General features: G+C 42.6%; 9 protein-coding genes across 9 annotated transcripts; 6 read left to right on the top strand and 3 right to left on the bottom strand.

Annotated features, from left to right (window-relative positions):
• Positions 1 to 11: 11 nt before the first annotated feature.
• Positions 12 to 2,957, top strand: DI09_14p90 (uncharacterized protein; the record flags this gene model as incomplete). The annotated part of the gene is made up of 3 exons (XM_013383634.1): positions 12 to 1,792; positions 1,933 to 2,302; positions 2,718 to 2,957. 3 exons carry the CDS (start codon positions 12 to 14, stop codon positions 2,955 to 2,957), a joined length of 2,391 nt encoding a protein of 796 aa, XP_013239088.1.
• A 1,810-nt stretch (positions 2,958 to 4,767) lies between these two features.
• DI09_14p80 (uncharacterized protein) lies at positions 4,768 to 5,249 on the bottom strand (the record flags this gene model as incomplete). The annotated part of the gene is made up of 2 exons (XM_013383633.1): positions 4,768 to 4,984; positions 5,101 to 5,249. The coding sequence occupies 2 exons, from the start codon at positions 5,247 to 5,249 to the stop codon at positions 4,768 to 4,770; spliced, it is 366 nt and encodes a 121-aa protein (XP_013239087.1).
• Positions 5,250 to 5,562: 313 nt separating this feature from the next.
• On the top strand, positions 5,563 to 6,419 carry DI09_14p70 (uncharacterized protein; the record flags this gene model as incomplete). The annotated part of the gene is made up of 2 exons (XM_013383632.1): positions 5,563 to 6,165; positions 6,312 to 6,419. The coding sequence occupies 2 exons, from the start codon at positions 5,563 to 5,565 to the stop codon at positions 6,417 to 6,419; spliced, it is 711 nt and encodes a 236-aa protein (XP_013239086.1).
• A 36-nt stretch (positions 6,420 to 6,455) lies between these two features.
• Positions 6,456 to 7,429, bottom strand: DI09_14p60 (uncharacterized protein; the record flags this gene model as incomplete). The annotated part of the gene is given in 4 exon segments (XM_013383631.1): positions 6,456 to 7,031; positions 7,047 to 7,162; positions 7,203 to 7,288; positions 7,359 to 7,429. 4 exon segments carry the CDS (start codon positions 7,427 to 7,429, stop codon positions 6,456 to 6,458), a joined length of 849 nt encoding a protein of 282 aa, XP_013239085.1.
• A 33-nt stretch (positions 7,430 to 7,462) lies between these two features.
• Positions 7,463 to 8,395, top strand: DI09_14p50 (putative exosome complex exonuclease Rrp45; the record flags this gene model as incomplete). The annotated part of the gene is made up of 4 exons (XM_013383630.1): positions 7,463 to 7,770; positions 7,799 to 7,901; positions 7,931 to 8,089; positions 8,117 to 8,395. The coding sequence occupies 4 exons, from the start codon at positions 7,463 to 7,465 to the stop codon at positions 8,393 to 8,395; spliced, it is 849 nt and encodes a 282-aa protein (XP_013239084.1).
• An 834-nt stretch (positions 8,396 to 9,229) lies between these two features.
• DI09_14p40 (uncharacterized protein) lies at positions 9,230 to 13,334 on the top strand (the record flags this gene model as incomplete). Its single annotated transcript, XM_013383629.1, has 6 exons — positions 9,230 to 9,447; positions 9,569 to 9,624; positions 9,692 to 10,203; positions 10,253 to 12,168; positions 12,248 to 12,707; positions 12,747 to 13,334. 6 exons carry the CDS (start codon positions 9,230 to 9,232, stop codon positions 13,332 to 13,334), a joined length of 3,750 nt encoding a protein of 1,249 aa, XP_013239083.1.
• A 781-nt stretch (positions 13,335 to 14,115) lies between these two features.
• DI09_14p30 (uncharacterized protein) lies at positions 14,116 to 15,501 on the top strand (the record flags this gene model as incomplete). Its single annotated transcript, XM_013383628.1, has 1 exon — positions 14,116 to 15,501. The coding sequence occupies one exon, from the start codon at positions 14,116 to 14,118 to the stop codon at positions 15,499 to 15,501; it is 1,386 nt and encodes a 461-aa protein (XP_013239082.1).
• Positions 15,502 to 16,153: 652 nt separating this feature from the next.
• DI09_14p20 (thioredoxin reductase) lies at positions 16,154 to 17,061 on the top strand (the record flags this gene model as incomplete). Its single annotated transcript, XM_013383627.1, has 2 exons — positions 16,154 to 16,694; positions 16,721 to 17,061. 2 exons carry the CDS (start codon positions 16,154 to 16,156, stop codon positions 17,059 to 17,061), a joined length of 882 nt encoding a protein of 293 aa, XP_013239081.1.
• Positions 17,062 to 17,120: 59 nt separating this feature from the next.
• On the bottom strand, positions 17,121 to 19,445 carry DI09_14p10 (uncharacterized protein; the record flags this gene model as incomplete). The annotated part of the gene is made up of 2 exons (XM_013383626.1): positions 17,121 to 17,260; positions 17,327 to 19,445. 2 exons carry the CDS (start codon positions 19,443 to 19,445, stop codon positions 17,121 to 17,123), a joined length of 2,259 nt encoding a protein of 752 aa, XP_013239080.1.
• Positions 19,446 to 20,452: the final 1,007 nt, after the last annotated feature.

Raw genomic sequence — 20,452 nt, 5'->3', positions numbered from 1 at the left:
GCTTTCTCTCGATGGATCTTGCTTGCCCCACTAGACCCGAGGCGGAGGAAAAGTTGGTTTCCGTGTTGTGTCTGCTGAATGCATTTGATTTTTTGGCACGCTGTGACGCCGAGATTGTTGAGCTTTTCATGCTGATTTCGCACGACATTTTCAGCGTTTCCAATGTGTTTGACGAGTATTTTATAGCTTCCTCGTTTTGGCTGACCCTTATTAATTTACGCAAAGTGGGCCCTGATGAGGCGTTTACGCCTTACATGCTTATGGATAAGGTTTTTGACCGCTTGGCCATAAATCCAACCCGCTTGTACAATGCTCTTTTGCTGGTCAAGTCATCCAGCTGTCTGGTTGACGATGCCGAGGCGCTTGATGGCCTTATATGCAGTGTTGCATCTAGTGTCGAAATTGCGCAGTGTTTCTTTTTTGTAAGCACCATTGTTAACAGGCTTTCCATCTCACGCGTGCCGTCCGATTCTCAGATGTTTCTTCTGATAAGATTGTGTATTTTTCTCAACAAAAGCTTGGATATCAACGTTAGTGAAATCTATGTGCTCAATGGGTCCATTTCTTTTTGTTGGCGGTATATTTTGCTTTCTTTCGTGGTACTGCAGGAAATCACGTGTATCGGCGAGTTGGACATGATAAAGTGCTTCACGATGCTATATGGGATCTCAAAGCCAACATTTTCGCTCGATTTTTTTCTTCTCAACTGCTCAAGATTCAGCGTCTCTTGCGAGCCTTTCATTGAGCGCTTTTTCAAAATGCAAGGAAATGTCCTTGATTTTTTGACCTTTGATTTGACCTATTTTATTGAGAATTCATATGTGGTAGATATTGAGCCAATACCGTGGAATGACTTGCAAATCGATCTCAATGTTTCATTGTTGTGTTCCCTGGTGGAGTCCTCCTCGTATTGTGCAAGGATCCTGTGTGTTGTGTGGAAGGGCTTTTTTGATTTGTATCCCTCGCATACTTTGACATTTATGTCGCCCGAGTTTGTGTGCTGCATTAACGCCATATCGATGATCATTTCAAATGTCGACAGCTATTATGGCGAGCTTTTAAATGAAGTGTTGACCGCTCGGCTCGCTCTTCATTCGGAGCTCAACTGCTCGCTATCCAAAATAGCTCTTTTAATTGGCCCCACCATCAGAATTCTATCTTCGCACTCGACAGACATGTGTACTAGCAACAACAAGCTTGTGCAATATTTCAACCTGCTGATGGATAAATGGATTTGGAGCTCCATAGACCACATGGTTAGCAGATCCAAATTTTACTTGAAAGTAATTGTACACAGACTCAAATCGACCCTATCGTTTTTCATCAAAGGCCATGAGCTTCAACTTTCCATTCCGGCTAGAAGAATTATATGGCAACTGGTGTTGTTCTCAATAACAAAGGCAAGGCCAAGGCTTTTAAGGGATGGTATCAGCATTGATATTGTGATTATGAGTGCCATGTACACTGTTTGCAGATTGTCGCTGGTGTATCCACATCTTTCTTCAGGGTCCCTCTCCAATGTAGACGAACACCTGCTATCGTTTCGATACATCTTATCAATTTACTTGCAGGATCCCTCAAAGACGGAATCCTCATTTAGACGGATCCCAATTGAGCAGGCATCATCAGCAGAAAGCGAGTCTGATCACGACCCAGATGCCGATTCTTTTGAGGAGGCTGATATTATTACCTACTATAACGACATATTCCTTCCTGCCATAAAGCCCCTTCTTTGTGACATTGAAGAGGGGAGAGAAGACGTTTTCCCGGAATTTTTGTCCATCATGAATGAGTATGTGTATCCTGCTAGCCTCTTGCGGAGCACCATCAACATTCGACACATGTACAACGCACCCAACGATTTAAGCAACCGAAAAAGGAACAAAACCATTTTTACCTTCCACCAATAAATTATTTTTAACTTTTTTGCAGCATGCCGGCGCTATGGACAATTTCCGGGGCCATGCTTTTCTTTGCCACCGTGTTATTTGGTGTCAATTTGTGCTTTTCTAAGCGCCCCCAGTGTGCCGACTTGAAGTATGCGGTCTTACTGGCGTTTTCGGCATACATTCTTGGCCCCAGCTTGAATGTATTTGAATATGTACCGTGGGCAATTTTTTCGCTTCAATTTTGTAAGGTATCTTTCGCCCTAATGGAGTGCTATTTTGTTTACTTTTCCGATATGCCTTTTCGAAATACAATGACCATCGATCATTTCAGGCTACTCCCGTCGATTGCATATGTTTTTGGGTCATGGGTGGGATCGCTTCCTCTGGTGCTGGATTGGAATAGCAACTGGCAGGTACGGCGCGTGTAAATTTATTCACAACGTATAGTACTGGCCAATTCCAAATTTATTTTGCGGAATTACTCTATCAACAGCCTCTTTGGTGGCCTTGATCTTTGGATCAAGGCTAGATCGCTCATACAACCATGTCGGCGTCTTCAAAGACCTGTAAAGTACTGCCGACAACCTTGTGCCACAGCCAAAAATAAATAAACGTTAAAATAGAGCTCCAAATAAAAAAGACGTCAAACCATCTGGTGTAGAACTCGAAAACCAACCCTTCAAGGGCAGAAGACAAGGCTTTGCTAATTGTTACTACAGCCGGTGTACCGATACTCTTCGGGCAGATTGGCCCTCAGCATAATGATGCACGAAAGAAAATAAACGCCCATCAGCTGAGAAATAAGTAGCATGACAAATTTGGGCTCAGCTAGCTCAGAGCAGGTTTTTGACACCTACACGCGGCAAAGATGAGCGGGAAATGGCGTACCTTCAAAAGATTGATGATAAACCCGCGAACGTAGTTTATGAGCGTACACCCGATGATGAAAAAGCCGAAATAGTGAACCCAAAACTGGATATCAACTGGCAGCCCAAAATAGCTTATTACGCGTGGAAGAAACGATGGATGCAAAGTGGTCTTGTTGGAGGCGTAGTTTTTCAGAAATAGGCCTATCAAAGACTACGGAATCAAAAGAGAAGTATACCAAAGAGAGCTTATAGACAAAATAGAACAGACAGCCATGTTGAAAAAGCCGTTCAAAAACGCGAGAAAAGGCGCTCTGGCGTGAATGGGCTCATGGTACCTTGTGTAGATTTTCTCTTTTCAAGGCGAGGCTATATCCATGCATGGTTCTGAATTTTTTTTCAATATTTTCGTAGCCAATATATGCTTTGTCTTCACAAGAGACTTGGTCGCTAAAATGTGGATACACATGTCTAGGGTACCTGTTTATCGAGTCGAACGTTGGAAGCTCAATAAAAATCGATGCCGATGAATATACCGCAGTGACGCCACCCAAAATGGCCATCAAAGCTATTCCTATGACGCTGGCTTTTCCCGCAAAGATGGTAAGATAAGGAATGCGACTGGAGTCGACATTTAAGGCTGCTAACCCTCCCAATTTCCATATAAATGCGACATAGATTACCCAGATCACAATGCTACACAAGATCCTAAAGTTCCCTTTCAGACCAGCCAGCAGATAATGGATCTGGTAAAGCGGAATAATGACCAATATTAGTGCAAGCAATAGCCAAATGATGGATTTCCACAAATAGAGCCTATATCTAAATTTTGGAGTAAATCTTTGATTCGCATACATTGGATCAATAAGCCCCAACACCTCCACAAAAGCAAGTTGGACCAGTGAAATGGAGCACGAAAATACGAACGAGAAAATTGACTTTGGAAATAAGCTTAATCTGCATTCAAAATTACCATCGATGATGGAGACTTTCTCATATAGAAGATATCCAACCAACACATATAGCAGAGAGCTTATAAGAGAAAAAAGCAGGTAAAGATCTTCAAAAGACATTCAACGGCTAAATTTTAAAATTGAGACACAATTTTTGGACATTTGCACAATGTTATGGGGAGTGACAAGCCATGGCGCTGTACACTGAAAGATCCTTTGCAGCACATATGGATTGCTGACCGCTATGCATGCTGAAACGAAATTTTAATCGAAACATGTGTGCAAAAGGTAGCATGCGTCAAAGATATCTACAGCGGGCTTTATTGGAGCCGCCTATCTACAATAGATTTTGTTGAAACCGCCCATTTACATTGATGCTTTAGCGATGACAAGGTGTGCAACTGCGGCAATCGCCAAGGCCACTTTATTTTGAAAAAGAAAAGCTAAAACACGGCATCTGAAAAGACTGAAACCTGGAGCTACTCTTTAATAGGCACGCTTGATTGGGTATTATGGCCCACAGAAATACTTTCCTATCTGAATGGCATCACTTTGTTTTGATTTTTTTAATGCCTTATGCTCGATTCCTTTCAATCGAGCTTATTTGTATATCCTTATACTTGTCTCTCAATGTGTTTCTAACTCTTCAAAACAAGTGGATCCTATCCGTTCTTGGATTTTCGTTTCCGTGGCTATTGACATTCCTTCATATTGGGTCTTCTGGGCTTTTTTCCTTCCTTTATTTATTGATAGCTTCGAGGATAGCAAAAAAAAAGTATGCAGCTGGCCTTTCCACGGAAAACACCGCTTCATATTCCCTTTCCAGATCGGTCAAAATTTTCCTTTGTTCCGTGATATTCACTCTAAATATTGCCACCAGCAACTTGAGCTTGAATTACGTTTCAATTCCATTTCACCAGATTGTCAGGTCGACCAATCCCTTTTTTGTCATTGTTTTGGAGTACTTTTTTTTCGGCAGGCTCCCTCCTCTCCTGATTATACTTACTTTGATTCCGGTAACAAAATCGTTATATTTTTTAGATTATTTGTGGAATTTGCCTATCCTCTGTTGCCCAATTTCAGGAATCCTCGGAGTTTAGCAATTTCGGATGCATCTTGACCTTTTTGGGCGTCATTGTAGGTGCCTTCAAGGGTATTTTTGTCAATTTGATTCTGACCGGGAACGATAGATTCCATCCTCTCGAGCTTTGCTATAAAATCGCCCCTTTTTGCCTTCTTCAATGTTTGCTTTTTTCCTGGCTGCAAGGCGAGCTCGCTCTATTTAATCAATTTTATTCTCTTCAGCTGGTACACAGAACACTAAGTGTGGCTCTTTTTTTCTTGGGCATCAATGGACTGAGCGCCTTTGCCTTGAACTGCTCCTCTTTCTACCTGACAAAGCTAACATCGCCATTGACAATGTCTGTCGTTGGAAACATCAAGCAATCCATATCGATAGCCTTTGGGATCGTCATATTTTCTACCCCCATCATTCTTATCGATATTTTTGGCATAATAATGACATCAATGGGTGGCTTCATGTATAGGTAACTTATGGATCTAACCTTTTAGCTATGTTTCGTTGAGATCGACAAAATCTGGAGCCGGTACAAAAAAAGATACCCTACTTGAAGCCCCAAGCCAAGGCATGTTGCCAAAGTAAGAAACAAACTTTTGTATACAACCTTTTGTAAGTAAATGCCCTAAAATCCCCTACTTTAATATCTCAATTGTGATGAAGATAAGGCAAATCTTCTTATCCAGCAGCATTTTGCTTTTGGCGCATGTAGCCCCAAGGGCACACCACAGTCAGTCTACAGGCCGAGAATTTACAAATAAATTTTAATTTTATAAATGGATCCTTGTCCATATGATGAGGTAATCAAGGAGATGGATTTGTATTTATCTAAAGATATCAATGACATCTATCTTCTTCAATTTCCATTGCGTCAAGAGGCAAATCCAGAAGAAGGGATTCAGGCCAGGTTCAAGTCCCAGTCTGAACTCCTTGAGCTGCTCGTTCCCATCGATACCGATTCCGAGTTTTATTCTTCGGCAAAAGATCCAAAGCCTTCATGCTCATCTTCATCTGTTAACAACGAGCTCTGGAATGATAATGTGTCTGGATTTCAGCACTTGACCTCGCTGAAAATCCCTCCAAAGTCCAACTATTTTGCGGGTCTGATTAGCGATGACAAGTTTTTCATTGTGCCATTGCAATCGTTTATCCAACTAAGACCGTCTTTGTGCAATTCAGCACAACAAGACATAAAGCCAAAGGACGAGGCGGTTGACTTTGGTTCTCAAAACGTCCATGAAAAGTCGAAAGCGTTGCAGGTCCAATTTAGAAAGAAAGAGAGCCAGGCAGAGACTCTCGCCAGGCTAAAGTCGTATTCCCACCTGCAGAAGCTCGCTGACGAAGAGTCCTGGACAAATTTCGAGTTTCTAAGTTGCACGGTAAGGCTTTTATGGCTAACCCTAGTCGCTCGAATCGAGGGATTTTATGAATTTAATCACCTTGTCATCTTCAAATGCTGCAGTGCCATTTTGCGAAAACACGGATAATTTAATGTCCAAACTATTAAATGTGTAGAAACGTTAAGTCTGCAGCGTATCTGGCTTGGTTATCAAGCCTTGCACGGCTTGATAACTTGCTTACACACCGAAACTATCAAGCAGGAAGACTTAAGGCCCCTTCAGGGGCTGAGTAATTTTACTGAATCCGCTATTAAAATATCCCCATAGAGCTACGACAGAAATGATTTGGCCTGTTCGTATGCGCCAAAAAATATGCCGCCGCCTATTGTCATCCATGCAACGCGCGGCGTAAGCCCATGGAGCAACGAGCGTGCGCCTTCTTTGTTCAAAATGGCAGTTCCCAGTACAAACACATTTGGGATTTTCTCCTGTAAATCAGCTATGCTATCCAGGGTACCTTGGGTGAAAGATTCAGCATGGTTCGAGTCTTTAGCACATCCAAGGGCGTTGTTATGGCTGCAGAAATTCCCCCCGCAATGCACCCGCAAACTGAGGCTTCCGATGGAAGAAGCGGTCGGCTTATGTACTTTGATAGCAGGTTCTAAAAGGTTAAGGACCACATGATGCACCTTGTTGTATTCGTAAATTACAAATTGAATGGCAGCGAACGAAATGTCGCGTATTATGGTGGGAATAAACCCTCGATATAGTTGGCTGCATTGTACCATGCGGCTGCCTTTTGCCTTTTTTAACAGGTCATTAAAGGCCGCATAGGTGGATCCAAACAGGTGCGCTTGCCTTCTTTGTTTGACAATTTCTGCTGGCGTTCTTATGACAGAGGCACACTAAAGCAAGTTTACAAGTGGTACCAATTCAGCAGTAACCGATGAGATGAGGGTTTGCGAGAGCGAGAAATGGTCTCTATTTGCTTTGAAAATATCATTCATCATCTCATAAGTGTAGAAGAAAATTGCGGCTAGTATGGGAAAGAAAAGAGTAAATTTTTGATGCAATACCCGATGGACACGAAACCAGCAATGTGGCAGGGAGTCCAGAATAGGCACCCCTTAGCCCTCCGACAATGGCTCTTAAGCCTTGCCTGCTTTGAATCCTTGTTTTTAAAGTGTCGAGCGGAAACAAGATTAAATCGACAGAAAGCCCGGCATATGCACCAGCATAACGATAAGAATTCAAAGCTTACTAAAAAGTTGTAAAGAGGCACTGATTCAGTGGGAGCCCCCATTAGAGGCAATTTTATTAAAGTTTTAATTTTCTCATGTCTTTGACTTTAAATGTTGATGGCTCCGGGAATGCTAACCATTTGCAGGCAAAGTTTTTGGCCATGTCCACGCTTTCGAATGTAAGGGTGGATGGGAGAAATTTTACAGAAAGTCGAATCCCAACAATTTCAAGCATCATACCGACCAGGGATTCGATTTCCGTCGAGCTGACGTTGGGGGCTACCAGAGTCCACACTGCGCTTTCATTTGAATCGGGATCGCCAAATCCTGAAAGGCCGAAAGAGGGGTCTTTTTCTTTGAAGCTGAACAGCTTGCCGTCTCTTTTTGACAAGCCATCGACCGGGTATCCTTGCTTATGGATTTATGTTTAGCGAGCTAGAGTCGCATTTTTATATCCATCGCTTGCTGGAAACGGTGTATAAATTTTCTAAAGCCATCGATCTTGAAAGGCTTTGTATTAGGTCTGGGGAGCAGGTATAATTTCCTCATTCTCTCACCGATAGGTTTGGAATCTTTGTGCTTCAATCACCATACTTGATTGCTCTGATGGAAATGTTATTGGCTGCTCTTCCTACTCATTGCTATGTGCGCTCTTTTCCGTTGAAATGTACAATAGATTGTGTACATTCAAGTATCCCGACGTTGCTCTTTCCTATACACCGGTGATTTTGTATTTTTCCATACTGCAGCCTGACGAGGATTTGCTTAAAAACTCCAAACTGAACTTGAACAATATTCGACCATGCATGCTTATCGACCCCTGCCAGCTTGAGGAGATACATTGCGTCGGGGACATTATAGTGTCGATCGATCCAAATACCAAAGACGTGTTCTCTGTATATAAACGCGGGCTATCCATGCCTGCCTTTGAGATCACAAGATTTATTGAAAAGCACTCTATTTCCGTTGCAAAAACAATCATTTCGGCGCTTAGAAATCAGCTCTCCCAACACATCAATAAATTATGAATTACATACGTGGTTTGTACATTGGGCTTTTGAACAAAAGCACATAGCACATGTATTTGGCATCGAAAAATTGGAAAATAATGTGCTCGTGCTCGTGCTAAGCAAGGCACAGGCAGAATTTGTTCCGCTAATCACATCGGATTCTGGGGGCATTGGCAATCCAAGGCCAACCCGCCCACAGAAACGTCTTGAAAAACAATCGACATCGATGTATACATGGGAAAGCAAATAAAATTTGGAATTTAATTTTCGTGGCACAAGATAAGACCAAATTGAAATTTACGGCATTCATTACCATTACATTGAATATCATTTCCCTTAACAGAGATGTATAACCAAATAGTTGTACAGACATTGCCTTCAACGAAAATTTCCGCTTCCCTCTTTTGTAATTTATCCCATTCTGTATTTCCTGGCCACAAATGCCATTTTGTCACTGCAAATAGCAACATTGTTTCTGTGTATTCCGTCATTTGGGAACAGTGTGTGTCTCGTCACAGGCTTCTCCATTTAAAGTCCTTCAAATTTGAAGGCGTAATAACGGGGCTCTCCGCAGTCTCGACAAATATCTTTTTATCTGCAACGGAGTCAAATGATATTGGCCTTTTTGAAAAGAGCTTTGATTACTTGATGATTTCATTTTTCCCGCAAAAGGTTTCAATTGTCGCGTACAACGAAAACGAAGATTTGCTGAAGACAATTTCACTGATCTCATTTGATGAGGCGTATACTGAAAAGGATCTTTCGGTGAGATTGCCCCTCCGTTTTAATTCATAGCTATCGGCCTCCTTTCTGCCACAATCAGCAGGGCTTTGTGTTGATCCTCAATCGCGAATGGCAGCCATTCCGCTTCCAAGAGATTCCATCGGTATGATTTCGTTTTCGTCGATTCAAAAACACGGCCATCTTTTTGAGCCCAAATGCTTTGTCTGTGATAATTTACGATCCTCCATTGACAACGATCTGAGGAACTTGGTTGACTTCTGTTTTCTTGAGAACTTTAATATCCCTGCTATGGCGTTGCTTGCCGAGCCGAAGCCTACAGATCCTTGGTACGTTTATTTTCTCAATCTTTTAATGATGTAGTCGATTGAATCTACTGAGAGATACCAAGATGATCTACTGGCTTTCCCTCTCCAATATAGACTCCGAGTCATTCATACTTATTGGAAGGCAAACAAACATACCCTCCGATGCGTTTAAGATCTTGGCGGTCAAAAGGCCCATATGTATGTAACTGTTTGTTGTTTCCCTTTTGCTTTCAACAACATTATGCAATTGACTTACCCCTTTTAGGCGGTATACTGGTACTAAGCACCAGTGCATTTATCCACATTGACACGCTTGGCAGGGTTTTCACGATCCCTGTAAATTCGAACTTTTCCACAATCAGTGGGCTCTCCCCCTCCAGTAGGTTTACGTCCCTAATTTCAGATTCCAAATACGCACATCTTGGACTCGATTTGACAAAATGCACAATCAATCATCTTGGCAATGGTTCAGATGATGGCCCTTCAAACTTTATTTTTTCCCTATTGAACGGCTCCATTTATATATTGTCACTTTTTTTGAATCCCGGATATTCTGGTGTCTTTAGGGCAGAAATTAGCGTCATTGCAACCACTTTGCCTTCATATGTTGTGTCTTCAATTTCAACGAGGTCCTTATCCATTTCTGCGCAGAACATGAATCTTGGGTTTTTTGGTACATCGGAGGGCCCTCAAAACCTCTTTTTTGAAATATGGCAGAATGGTTCGGCCGAAGATGCTGCCTCTTCACACCCTTCGTTTGCTGAGTTGGATGATGACGTAAGATTACACCCATTTATGAGCATAGAACATCACTGCAGACGCCAAGAATGACGACGACTTGTATTCGTCCACTTTAAGCATTGAGGCAAGTGCACCAAGGTCTGTTCTTAAATCTTCTTTTTTGGCACTTGGGGAAGCATCTTCTTCATCCTGGATTATAAGCGTCGTTGGAGAGTTTCCAAATCTTTCTTTCTCCCCTGAATGTTCTTATGTAGATTCCATTCAGAGGACAGTTTCCTATTCAGGCGCAGGCCGCTCTCTTCTTCTCTGCAATCCCAACAGCCAAAGGAGTGGCCAAAGTACCTTAAAGCCGGAAATTCTTTCCAATCTTCCGCCTCTTTTATGTGGATGTCGAGATGTCAACTGCTTGGCTATTGAGGGATCTTCGATTTCTTATGTTTTTCTGTCTTCTGAAAGCTCAACGCTGATCCTGAAATCGCAGAGTGGACAACTAACGGAAGTAATTGATCCCTCTGCCGCATTTCATGTGGAGGGCCCCACCTTGCTGGCCTTTTCAGTGGTGCTCCCAAATTCGTTTGTAGTCCTCGTTCAGGTGACGACAAGTGCTATTTTGATTTTGTCATCAATCGGTCGACTGCTTTTTCGATGGGAAATTTCCTCATTGTCCAATGAACATTGTTCTATGGATAAGGAAATAATGGAAATCGGGGATAATGACTTGTACCGAACTCCGGTAGATATGCCCTCTTCGCCAATCAAGTCTAGCCATATTAGCTCTCTGATTTCCTTTTCCACGTCCTGCGATTCATATCTTTCGATAATTTTAGAAAACGGATCCCTTTATTTATTCGTGGTTAACGAGTCTTCCTTTTTAAAAATTATTTATGATTCAACCGCAACGGACAATAACCTAACAGCTAAAAGCTGCTCCATTACGCGTTTCTGCTCTGCCATGATAATGGCGGTCCACTATACACACAATGTTGATCATCTTGATTCGGTTGCCTTTTATCTCCTGCCCTCGATGGAAATGATCTGGCAGACCATGGATATTGCCAAACTTCCCTATCTTCTTTCCTTCTCCTCACCGGCCGCTAAACAATCAATTACGATGCAGACAGAACAGCCTCCAATTTCTTTGCTAGAATTCAGCATTACACAGGGTTCATGCGGGTCCATGCTTCTCATCCTTCGATACACGCCATCATTTACTACGGATGATTCCTCATTTACTTCAATTTACTACTCTAGAGCTTTTAGCCATTTGCTTGAGCAAGCTAATGAGGAACACAATGGTCTTTATGTCTCTGAAGAAGAAAGTCGCCATGCTACAATGGTTTCATTCACCAGGCTTGACCATGAATTTTGGTGCAATTTCTCTTACATCCGAAAATCGATTGTGCATCTCGGAGCCATTAGTCCAATCCTTGATGCGGTCTTGGTTTTGGGAAGCGAAATTTCATACATCATTTTTATTGACAAGAGCAAGACGTCCTCATTGCCAGTGCTTGCAGAAATTTGTTTCCCAGAGGGAGCTTATCCGGTCGCTGCAAGTCCAATCATGTTATCGGACTCTCTTACTTTGTTGTCACTGACCTCTTCTAATGGATTGATGATTTACAAGCCTTTTTCGTCAACGTCAAGTCCAACCCCGTTCTGGGGATTACCAGAAGCCAAAACTATCCTCTGGGATAGAAAGCTATTAAGATTCAAGCCTGGTTTGTCACCTTCAGGGTGCCCAAACGATAACAGTACCATCATCTCCATGCTACGATATGATCCTGAAAGCCATACACACATTTCAGTGCTAGAAACACCGGTCCCTTTTATAATTCCGCCAACCGAAGCAGAGTTGGCGCTCGCCAAAGAAAATAACAAGCAAATCTCAACTTCTAATGGGGCAGAAGTATCTATGATGGCACCACATTTGATGACGACGCCTTTTACCGTCTCTTCCTTTTTGGAGCTCATATCACCGGTCTCTTGGCTCATTATTGATAGGTAAGAACTCGGAAGCCATTAAATTATTCCATCATAGGATTCATTTGCTGCCTTACGAACAATGCCTTTCTCTTAAAAGGCTCCCGCTCAATTCAAGACAGACGGCCTCAGGAATAAAATGGTATTTTGTGGCCGGCACCTGCTTTCTCAAGGGAGAAGATAGAGGGGTCCGTGGTCGAGTTTTGATTATTGAGATCATCTCTGTTATTCCGGATTCCTCTTGCCTCGAAGGAAAATATAGACTCAAAGTCGTTTATGAGGAAGAGGTCAAGGGTCCAGTAACTGCAGTCGATGAAGTAGCGGGGTACCTTGTCACTGCTATTGGCCCGAAGCTTATCGTCCATTCGTTTGGTGACGGTGAGTCTCTTGACGGCGTGGCCTTTATGGATGTTTCTATTTATGTGACCACCATTTCTGTTATCAAAAACTACATTCTCATAGGAGATGCTTTTAAGAGCATTATTTTGGCAGCCTTTCAAGAAGACCCTGCAAAGCTTATCCAACTGGGGAAAGACTTTTCTAATCTCCGCACATCATGTGTTGAGGTATGCCTTGCTTTGCCTTGAGTAACTTTTTAGTTCGTTCCAAGCTTAAATGGGGCTCTTTCTTTGGTAGCCGGAGATGAGGGCGGAAATTTGCACACCTATTCGTATTCACCGAATTCGCCAGCTTCGCTGTCTGGATTGAGGCTAATTCATCGATCCGATTTCTTCCTTTCGCCAGATCCAATTTTATTCCTCGAACGAGTGGTTTTACTTGCAAAGACCGAAAACGGAGCCCAGTTGCATACTTCTTGGTGTCGCTATGGCAGTGTTTCTGGGGAACACGGCATTCTTTTCTCAATTTCCGAGAGCGAATTCAAAAAATTTTCTTTGTTGTATTTCAATTTGAACTCGCAGTATTCAATGGCGGCAAATGGCGATGTCGTGTTTGCCCTCAGTCCTGGTGGGCTGAACCACAAAGAATATAGAAGTGCCAAATGTTTAGAAAGGCGATATTCCAGGGCATCCAAAAATTCTCTCGATTTGTCATTTATTGTGAGAAAGCTTTCCCTTTTAAACATCCTTTCTTTGGACAGTCTTTGCAGAGCATCAGGATGGAGCAGCTCCGTCTCAATGATGAAGGATCTGGTCTCTGCAACCCGGAAGTTCAGCGAAAATAATTAAATATTATACTCAAGTGAGACCGAAAATCCGAGTTTATTGATACAACAATGGATGGCCACGTTAGCAGGAGACCAGTGGAACTTTGATTTCTAAAAATGAGTTAGGGTTGTTGAAATTGAAAAATTCAATTATGATCCTTCATAAAGGGTTGTTTTGCTCTCCGCACAAGAATGCTAGGAGTGGTGCATGAACAGTTAATCATATGGATCGCGCGCGAGAGAAAAATTATCACTTACGTTTGAGCTCTGTTTCGATCCTCTTTGCCTTGCTAAGGTCGGGAACGACAAGGGTGTAAAGCAGGGTTGATGTTTGTGCCTTGAACTTGACCATATTTTGATCCTTTTTGATTCTAATGGACTTTACTCCAGGCCTGGAGACAATCTCCATAAATTGCTTGACGTCGGTTAATTGCTTGGGCTATCATGTTAATACTGAGGGATAGGCAACGGATGTAATTTGCCGGGAACAGCAATGGCCACAATCTTACCATTTCAACAAAGACAAAATTAATGGTTCAATTTAAACTAATTAATTAAAATTTAGGATCACGCATATAAATTGATTCTGATCAACACAATAGATAAATGATCATCAGACTTCAAAGTTCGTCCGATTTGCATCTCATCAATGACTGTGACTTTATTGGCTACACAGATGAAAGTTCATTTCAGTTTCATAAGCGCTGATTTGTTGAATTAGTGACGTCCAATTTGCCCACCCTGAAACACCTCCCCTAGCAACTATATAGATTTCTAATTTCATTTTACAACACCACTTAATTATGAGCGCCGAGACCAACTTTCTTGCCGAACAGATTGTAAAGTCACCAGATGCTTCCATATTTCAGCCCTCACTCGAATCATCTGGCCAGGTTGGTGTATTCAATGCCAAGGTTTCTGGCCAGCATGAGGAGTCTCGTTTTGACTCCCTTTCCAAATGCGGGTACCCCTCCGGTGATTATCTCTCCAGACCTAAGACCGGGTCTATTATTAGATCTCCAAAAGAGGCTGGATATGATGTAGGTGCTGATTCAATCAACATTTCCTCTTTCACGACATCTGATGCTCCCTCTATGGAGGAGCCAAACGAGGCCTCTCACTTTGACGATGCATCTTCCGATTTGTCTGGAGATCTTGCCGAAGGCGATTTCCCCGACTTTTCTGTGCCTAAAAGGCCTTGTTCTTCGCTCGATTCTTCCCCAGCAGATTCTGAAAGCAAAATTTCATTGGACGAAGGGTCCCCATCTTTGAGTATCTCCAGATCTACTCACGGTTCGCCGTCAAGATCGAGACGCCGCTCAAGGACAGTTATGACGCCCTCACAGACAAGAATCCTCCTTGCAGTGTTGGATGAAACCTATTTTCCCACCAACGAACAGAGAGAACAGCTTTCTAAAATCTTGCAAATTCCACAACGCACAATTCAAGTTTGGTTTCAAAATCAGCGGCAAAAGGCGAAACAATTTGGAAAAGTCACCGGCTCCCCATCAACTTCGGCCTCACACTCGCCGTCTTCACCATCTCCCAGCCTCATAAGGCCAAGTGGGTTTCACTCTGGCGTTCCCATCACCCCTTATCACCATTCGACAGCCTCTCACGTGAATGCATTTTCTAACGGTCAACGCCCTATTCTTCTGTATGGCCGCTCACCCATAGCCCCTACGGAACAACTTTTTTATTCAAATGAATATTCAGTAAAATTTCCTATCAGTTCAGAGGCTCCTATTCGCAAGAGGACGCTTCCGGTCCAATCATCTAGCGGATCTTGGGACACATTGAGTTGGAAGTACAATGCGCCAAATTCAAACAATAGTATTGACCACCAAACTCGGCGTTCGCCCTTTGACTCATATAAAGGTTACCGCTCGGCGTCGTTGCCCATCTCTTCGGGCTATCCAAACAACCAATCTGTTTATTACAGCTCGGAGAGAAAACCTAATCCAAATAGCGTCAAGACGGAGCCTGACGTATCGCCCAATATTTCCTTATCCAACCTTTTACAATCGACTTCGCTCATGAAAAAAGATGGACAAGAGTGTCGTGAACATTCTCGATCGGATTCCCAGACCCGCCCCCCTGAAGAATTTCAAACAAAGGTCCTTGAGAAATTCAAAGAAGAAGAGGACCAATTGGAGCTGCCCTCTTTGTTGTTGGCCTTGAGAGGTTAGCAGCGGTGTATATCCTCTTCATCTATATCTATGGGCGATTATTGTATTTACGTGTAAATGAATAAAATTATATTGCTTTGGATTTTTGAACCACAATTGAAATTATTTGCTCAGATAATTAAAATTAAAATTTACGTGTTTCCTTTGAACAATTCTCGTAGCTTTAAGTTGGTTCATCTGCTCGCATTTGCATGATAGCTGTGAACCCGTTCCCGCTACGTATACTTTGGCCCCCTTGGGGGCTGGAATTTGTGGAATCTTGCTGTTCATCTCTGTAGATGACTGGCATCTGCATCCGCACACACACATACTCTGAAAATATATTGCTATGCTAAATTTGGCGGCGTAATGCTGCATTTAATGCTACGGAGTAGCCCCATTTTAATTAAAACATCCCTGGATAAAGCGAGTCATTAGACTTTCTTTATTTTATCCATTCATCAATTTATTCGCAATTTACTTGATGTACTTTCGAAAATTATTTAAAAGAGAAATTTTTAGTCGGGTTTCACAGACTTCCAGCATTATACTTTCAACATCAGACATGAGTTTCTCTTCTTCAACAAGCTCGTCATCAAACCCGCATAAAGTAATTATTATTGGAAGCGGGCCCGCCGCTCATACGGCGGCCATTTATACAGCCAGGGCAGAAATGTTTCCTTTGCTTTTTGAGGGATTTATGGCTGGTGGCGTTGCTGCTGGTGGGCAATTGACCACCACTACTGAAGTGGAAAATTTCCCTGGATTTCCAGATGGAATTGATGGGCCACTTTTGATGGAGAAGATGAGGGCACAATCTGAAAGACTTGGGACAAAAATTATTGGTGAAACGGTTACAAAGCTTTCGCTTTCTGAGCGTCCATTTAAGGTGGAGTCTGAATCGGGAGATGTCTTTTATTCCCAATCCCTCATTATTGCCACGGGGGCAACGGCAAAGCGAATGGATATTCCTGGAACGCGAGATGGCGAATATTGGCAGAAGGGTGTTTCAGCATGTGCAGTGTGCGATGGCGCTTTGCCTATATTCCGGGGAAAGCCAGTTGCAGTTGTTGGTGGCGGCGATTCTGCCATGGAAGAGGCCTTGTTCTTGACGAAATTCGCTTCCAAGGTGCATTTAATCCATAGACGAGATGAGCTTCGTGCATCCAAAACGATGCAGTCACGAGCCAAGGCGAATGAAAAGATTGAATTTCGTAAGTGCCTGCTACTAATTTGCTAGTCTTTTCCCATGTAATCACCGAGGCAAAGGGAGATTCGCTTTTGACATCTATTTTTGTCAAGAACTTAAAAACGGATGTCGTTTCGGAGATCCCCATCTCCGGCCTGTTTTTTGCGATTGGCCACATTCCAAACACAAGCTTTTTAGAGCAGCAGCTAGAAACGCACCCAGACGGATATATATCCACGGTCCCTGGTACCACTCAGACGTCTGTACCTGGTGTTTTCGCTGCCGGAGATGTTCAAGACAAGCGATGGCGACAGGCCATAACGGCAGCAGGGACCGGCTGCATGGCAGCATTGGAGGCTGAACATTACATCTCTACCCTTGACGAAAATTAATATAAAGCCCCTTTGAATGTATGCTATTTATTTACTACAAAAATAAGTCAAAAGTTAGTCTAGTTGTGGCCGTTTTTGCCGTATCCCATGGAATGGTTGTACGCCGATCTTTCTGCTTCGGTAAGTTCATCGGATCCCTCCCAAACAGCAGACGAGCCTCTTGGTTTCTGCTGCCGCCTGGAGCTTACCGGAAACATCTCTAAAACACAAAGTCAGAAAGTTTCAAATAACAGAACAAAATTTTAAAGACAATCCATTTGCTTACGTTCTAGCGAGAGATTCTTTATATTCCCAAATATCGACTCTGGATTTATACAAGACTGGCTTGCAAGCGACTTTCGAAGATTTGGCGTAATTACCCACGTGGGCCTGCATTCAGAGGGCTTTGTGCCTCTTGTCCTAGTAATGGGGGTCAATGCGGGCGAGCGTGGAGTCATAGCGGGCTGGTGATGATGCTTGACGCAGCTCGAGCTAATTGCTTTCAAAGAAACAGGGGTGATTGTTTTTCCAATTGGCGTCTTTACAGGTGTTTGCTTGCTTCGATGTGGGGCCGCCGCCTTGTTCATATCAGCAGACGCAACCCGTGTTGAAGAGGATAGAAGAGCGGCGACCTTGTTCTTTATTTTAGATATCGTTTGCGATGCCGTTTTCGGCATAGGTGACACTGTGCTATTGGGCCTAATTGATTTTTCTTTTGGAGAGTTAGCGCCCAACAAATCAAGCTTTGCCCTGCTTGCAGAGAACAGCTCTAAAGGAAGTCTCTGATTAGCACAAGCACTTGAAGGACCCTTGCTCAAATTTCCATTACTCTTGCTATTAACATCATTGGCAAGATTTTCTTTTTGATTCAAAAAAGTGGTGTTTGGAAGCGAGGCGATAGGAACAGTTGTTGCATCAGGGTACTTGGAAAAAATAGCGCCAGATGAATTCAAGGGTTTCTTTGAAGGCTCCAAACAATCTAAAGGGAAAAAGTTCGATGATGAACCCAAGGGCCTTGAAAATGTGTCCAAAGATTTCGCCAAGGGATTCGAAGCTTTTTTTACGCAGGCATGTTGTCGATCCAGCTCTTGGGCATGTGTTCGATGCTTCAACGAGCTATTCGAAAATTCTTTGATTGATGGACGTTTCCTGTTGGCCGCAGGAGAAAGGCGAAGAGGAGAGGTGCTTTGAAGAGGATTAGATCTTTTCCAAATGGGAACGCCAGTCGGGCTAGTAACAGGCACTTTAGCTGATGAAGAATCATCACATAGAGTAGTAGAAGCCCTTTCAAGATTTTCTTTCACAGGGGACATATGGATCGAATCGGAAGAATGTATCAAAACTGGGCTTTCAAGGATCTTGCTAATGTCATCGCCTTCTTTTAAATCTATCCTCTCCATTTTTAGAATTGGAGATCCAAGGCTAGATTCTTTGGTGTTTGAATTTTCGCTATCGATGCCGTCTTTCAAATTATCATTTATGTGGTCTTCTCCAACACATTGCTTTATCCCCGAGTCTGGATCTCCCATTTCTTGTTCACTTTGCATCAAGTCCGAGGCATCGGAGGAAAGAGCTGCAATTGCCTGTCGAAGCTTTTCCCCCTTTGATGCATTTGAGGCAGGAAAAGCATGTCTTTTCTGAGCAGGGGCTATAGGAAATGGAGGCGGTGGTGGCAGTTTCAGCCCAGCACCAAGACGAGTTCTTTGAGAAAACTGGCCCTTTTGGGAAACGAAATTTTCAGAAGTCTTCGGATGCTGCATGGTGCTGTTTTCCGAGTCGTTTTGAATGCTTGAAGTGGCATCAAAACGGCAATCCTTTTTTTCTTGAGCTTTATCAGCGTGTTCGAAATTGGGATCAATATTAAAGGCCTCTGTGTCGATATCAGCAGTCTGCACATCGGGGACATCTATATCAAGAGCTACATCTGGTGTTTGTATGTTTTCCTCAATTTGTGAAGGAAGAAAAGAAGGAGGGGGTGGTGGCGTTGGCTTTTTTCTTTGCACCGCTATCTTTTTAATTGGGGCTCGTTTTGGCTTCTTTTTGGCCAAACAATTGTGCATTTCATTTTCAGAGCTGGAAAGAGAAATGACCGCATTACTTTCGGTCTTCTTTTCGTCAATAGGGAGGGAAACTACATTAATTCTATTGACAAAAGGGACAAAATTGCTCGCATTTGCAGACTCGATTGGTGGAATATTAGATAGTGTTGCCTTTTTAAATTCATCCAAAAGTGATTGACATAGGTCTGAAAATGCATCCTTTAGGGCTTCGATGGATGAAATTTTCTTTACCTCCCGCTGGGGTAGGGGAGACTTGAGGGCCTGCACGTCACCAGCAAAAGTGGGCGAGCGCGTCTTTGGCGGTCCTCGCCTTCGTTTGACAGGGAGGGCTTTCGTCGCCGCCATGAAATTAAAAAATTATGCTCGAATTTTATTATTAAACTACGGTTTCAGAAGGAAGGCAGACACAAGTCAACATTATCACAAAGTGTATTCATGTCTCAAGTCCATTCATCATCTTTGCTTTTCAAATTAAAGGCAATAGTTTTGTTGGTTGCATTGAAAATATCACTTGTGGGTCTAAATATGCACATTTAAAAATTTTAGTCTTCTTCACTCGATGCCGAAGCGGCACATACATAAATGTGATAATACGTTGTTGAGGTCACTGTTAAGGGCTTCCGTAGGGTGCTTCTCATATTTGGGCCCCTGTGGAGCATTTTTGTTTCAAATTCTAACCCCTTCTTGCAAGGGCGCCAAGCAGGGTTAGGGTTAGCAACAATACAAAATTAGTCCAATCGTCCGAATTGGGAATTAAAGTTTATCGGATCTTTTCGATCTAAATGATGTTCAAGCGAATTCGAAGTATCCGTGATCAGGTATTAATGTGGTCGCATGATTTCTAAAATTCTGGTTCTTCGAATATGGACATTTACAAGCAAAGCGCCGATTTACACAAATGGATCCATTTCGTACGATCTTGATCTTTGTCACTTTTGGTGCTGTATCTTATGCTCAACTATGTCCCCAAATATTGAAAAGGTGAGAAACACTGGTACATTTTTACATCACATATACCTTTAAAAGGCCTTTTTGGATCGATATTTCTAGAGAGCAGATATGTAGAAAAAACTTGTGACAACGCGAAACTAGTGCATTCACATTTATCGGATTCAAGGATTTGCACATGTGTTCGCAAAATATTATCGGACATATGCTCTAGCATGCAAATCGGCCCTCTCGTTTCTTTTATCAAAATAGCTCTAGTGATTTTAATTGAGATTGAATATGCTAATGTGAATTCTGAGGTAGGGCTCTACCTCGACTCTCATGCTATTAAATATATCCTTCTGGATTTAAACCAAATTTCTCATATATGTTCAAGATGTATGAATCATTTTTTTCAGCTATAT

Source organism: Mitosporidium daphniae, assembly GCF_000760515.2.
Source record: "Mitosporidium daphniae strain UGP3 chromosome Unknown contig-14, whole genome shotgun sequence".
In the NCBI taxonomy this organism is placed as follows: domain Eukaryota; kingdom Fungi; phylum Microsporidia; genus Mitosporidium; species Mitosporidium daphniae.
Note: the sequence above shows the minus strand (reverse complement) of the source record. Positions and strands in the feature narration are given on the sequence as shown.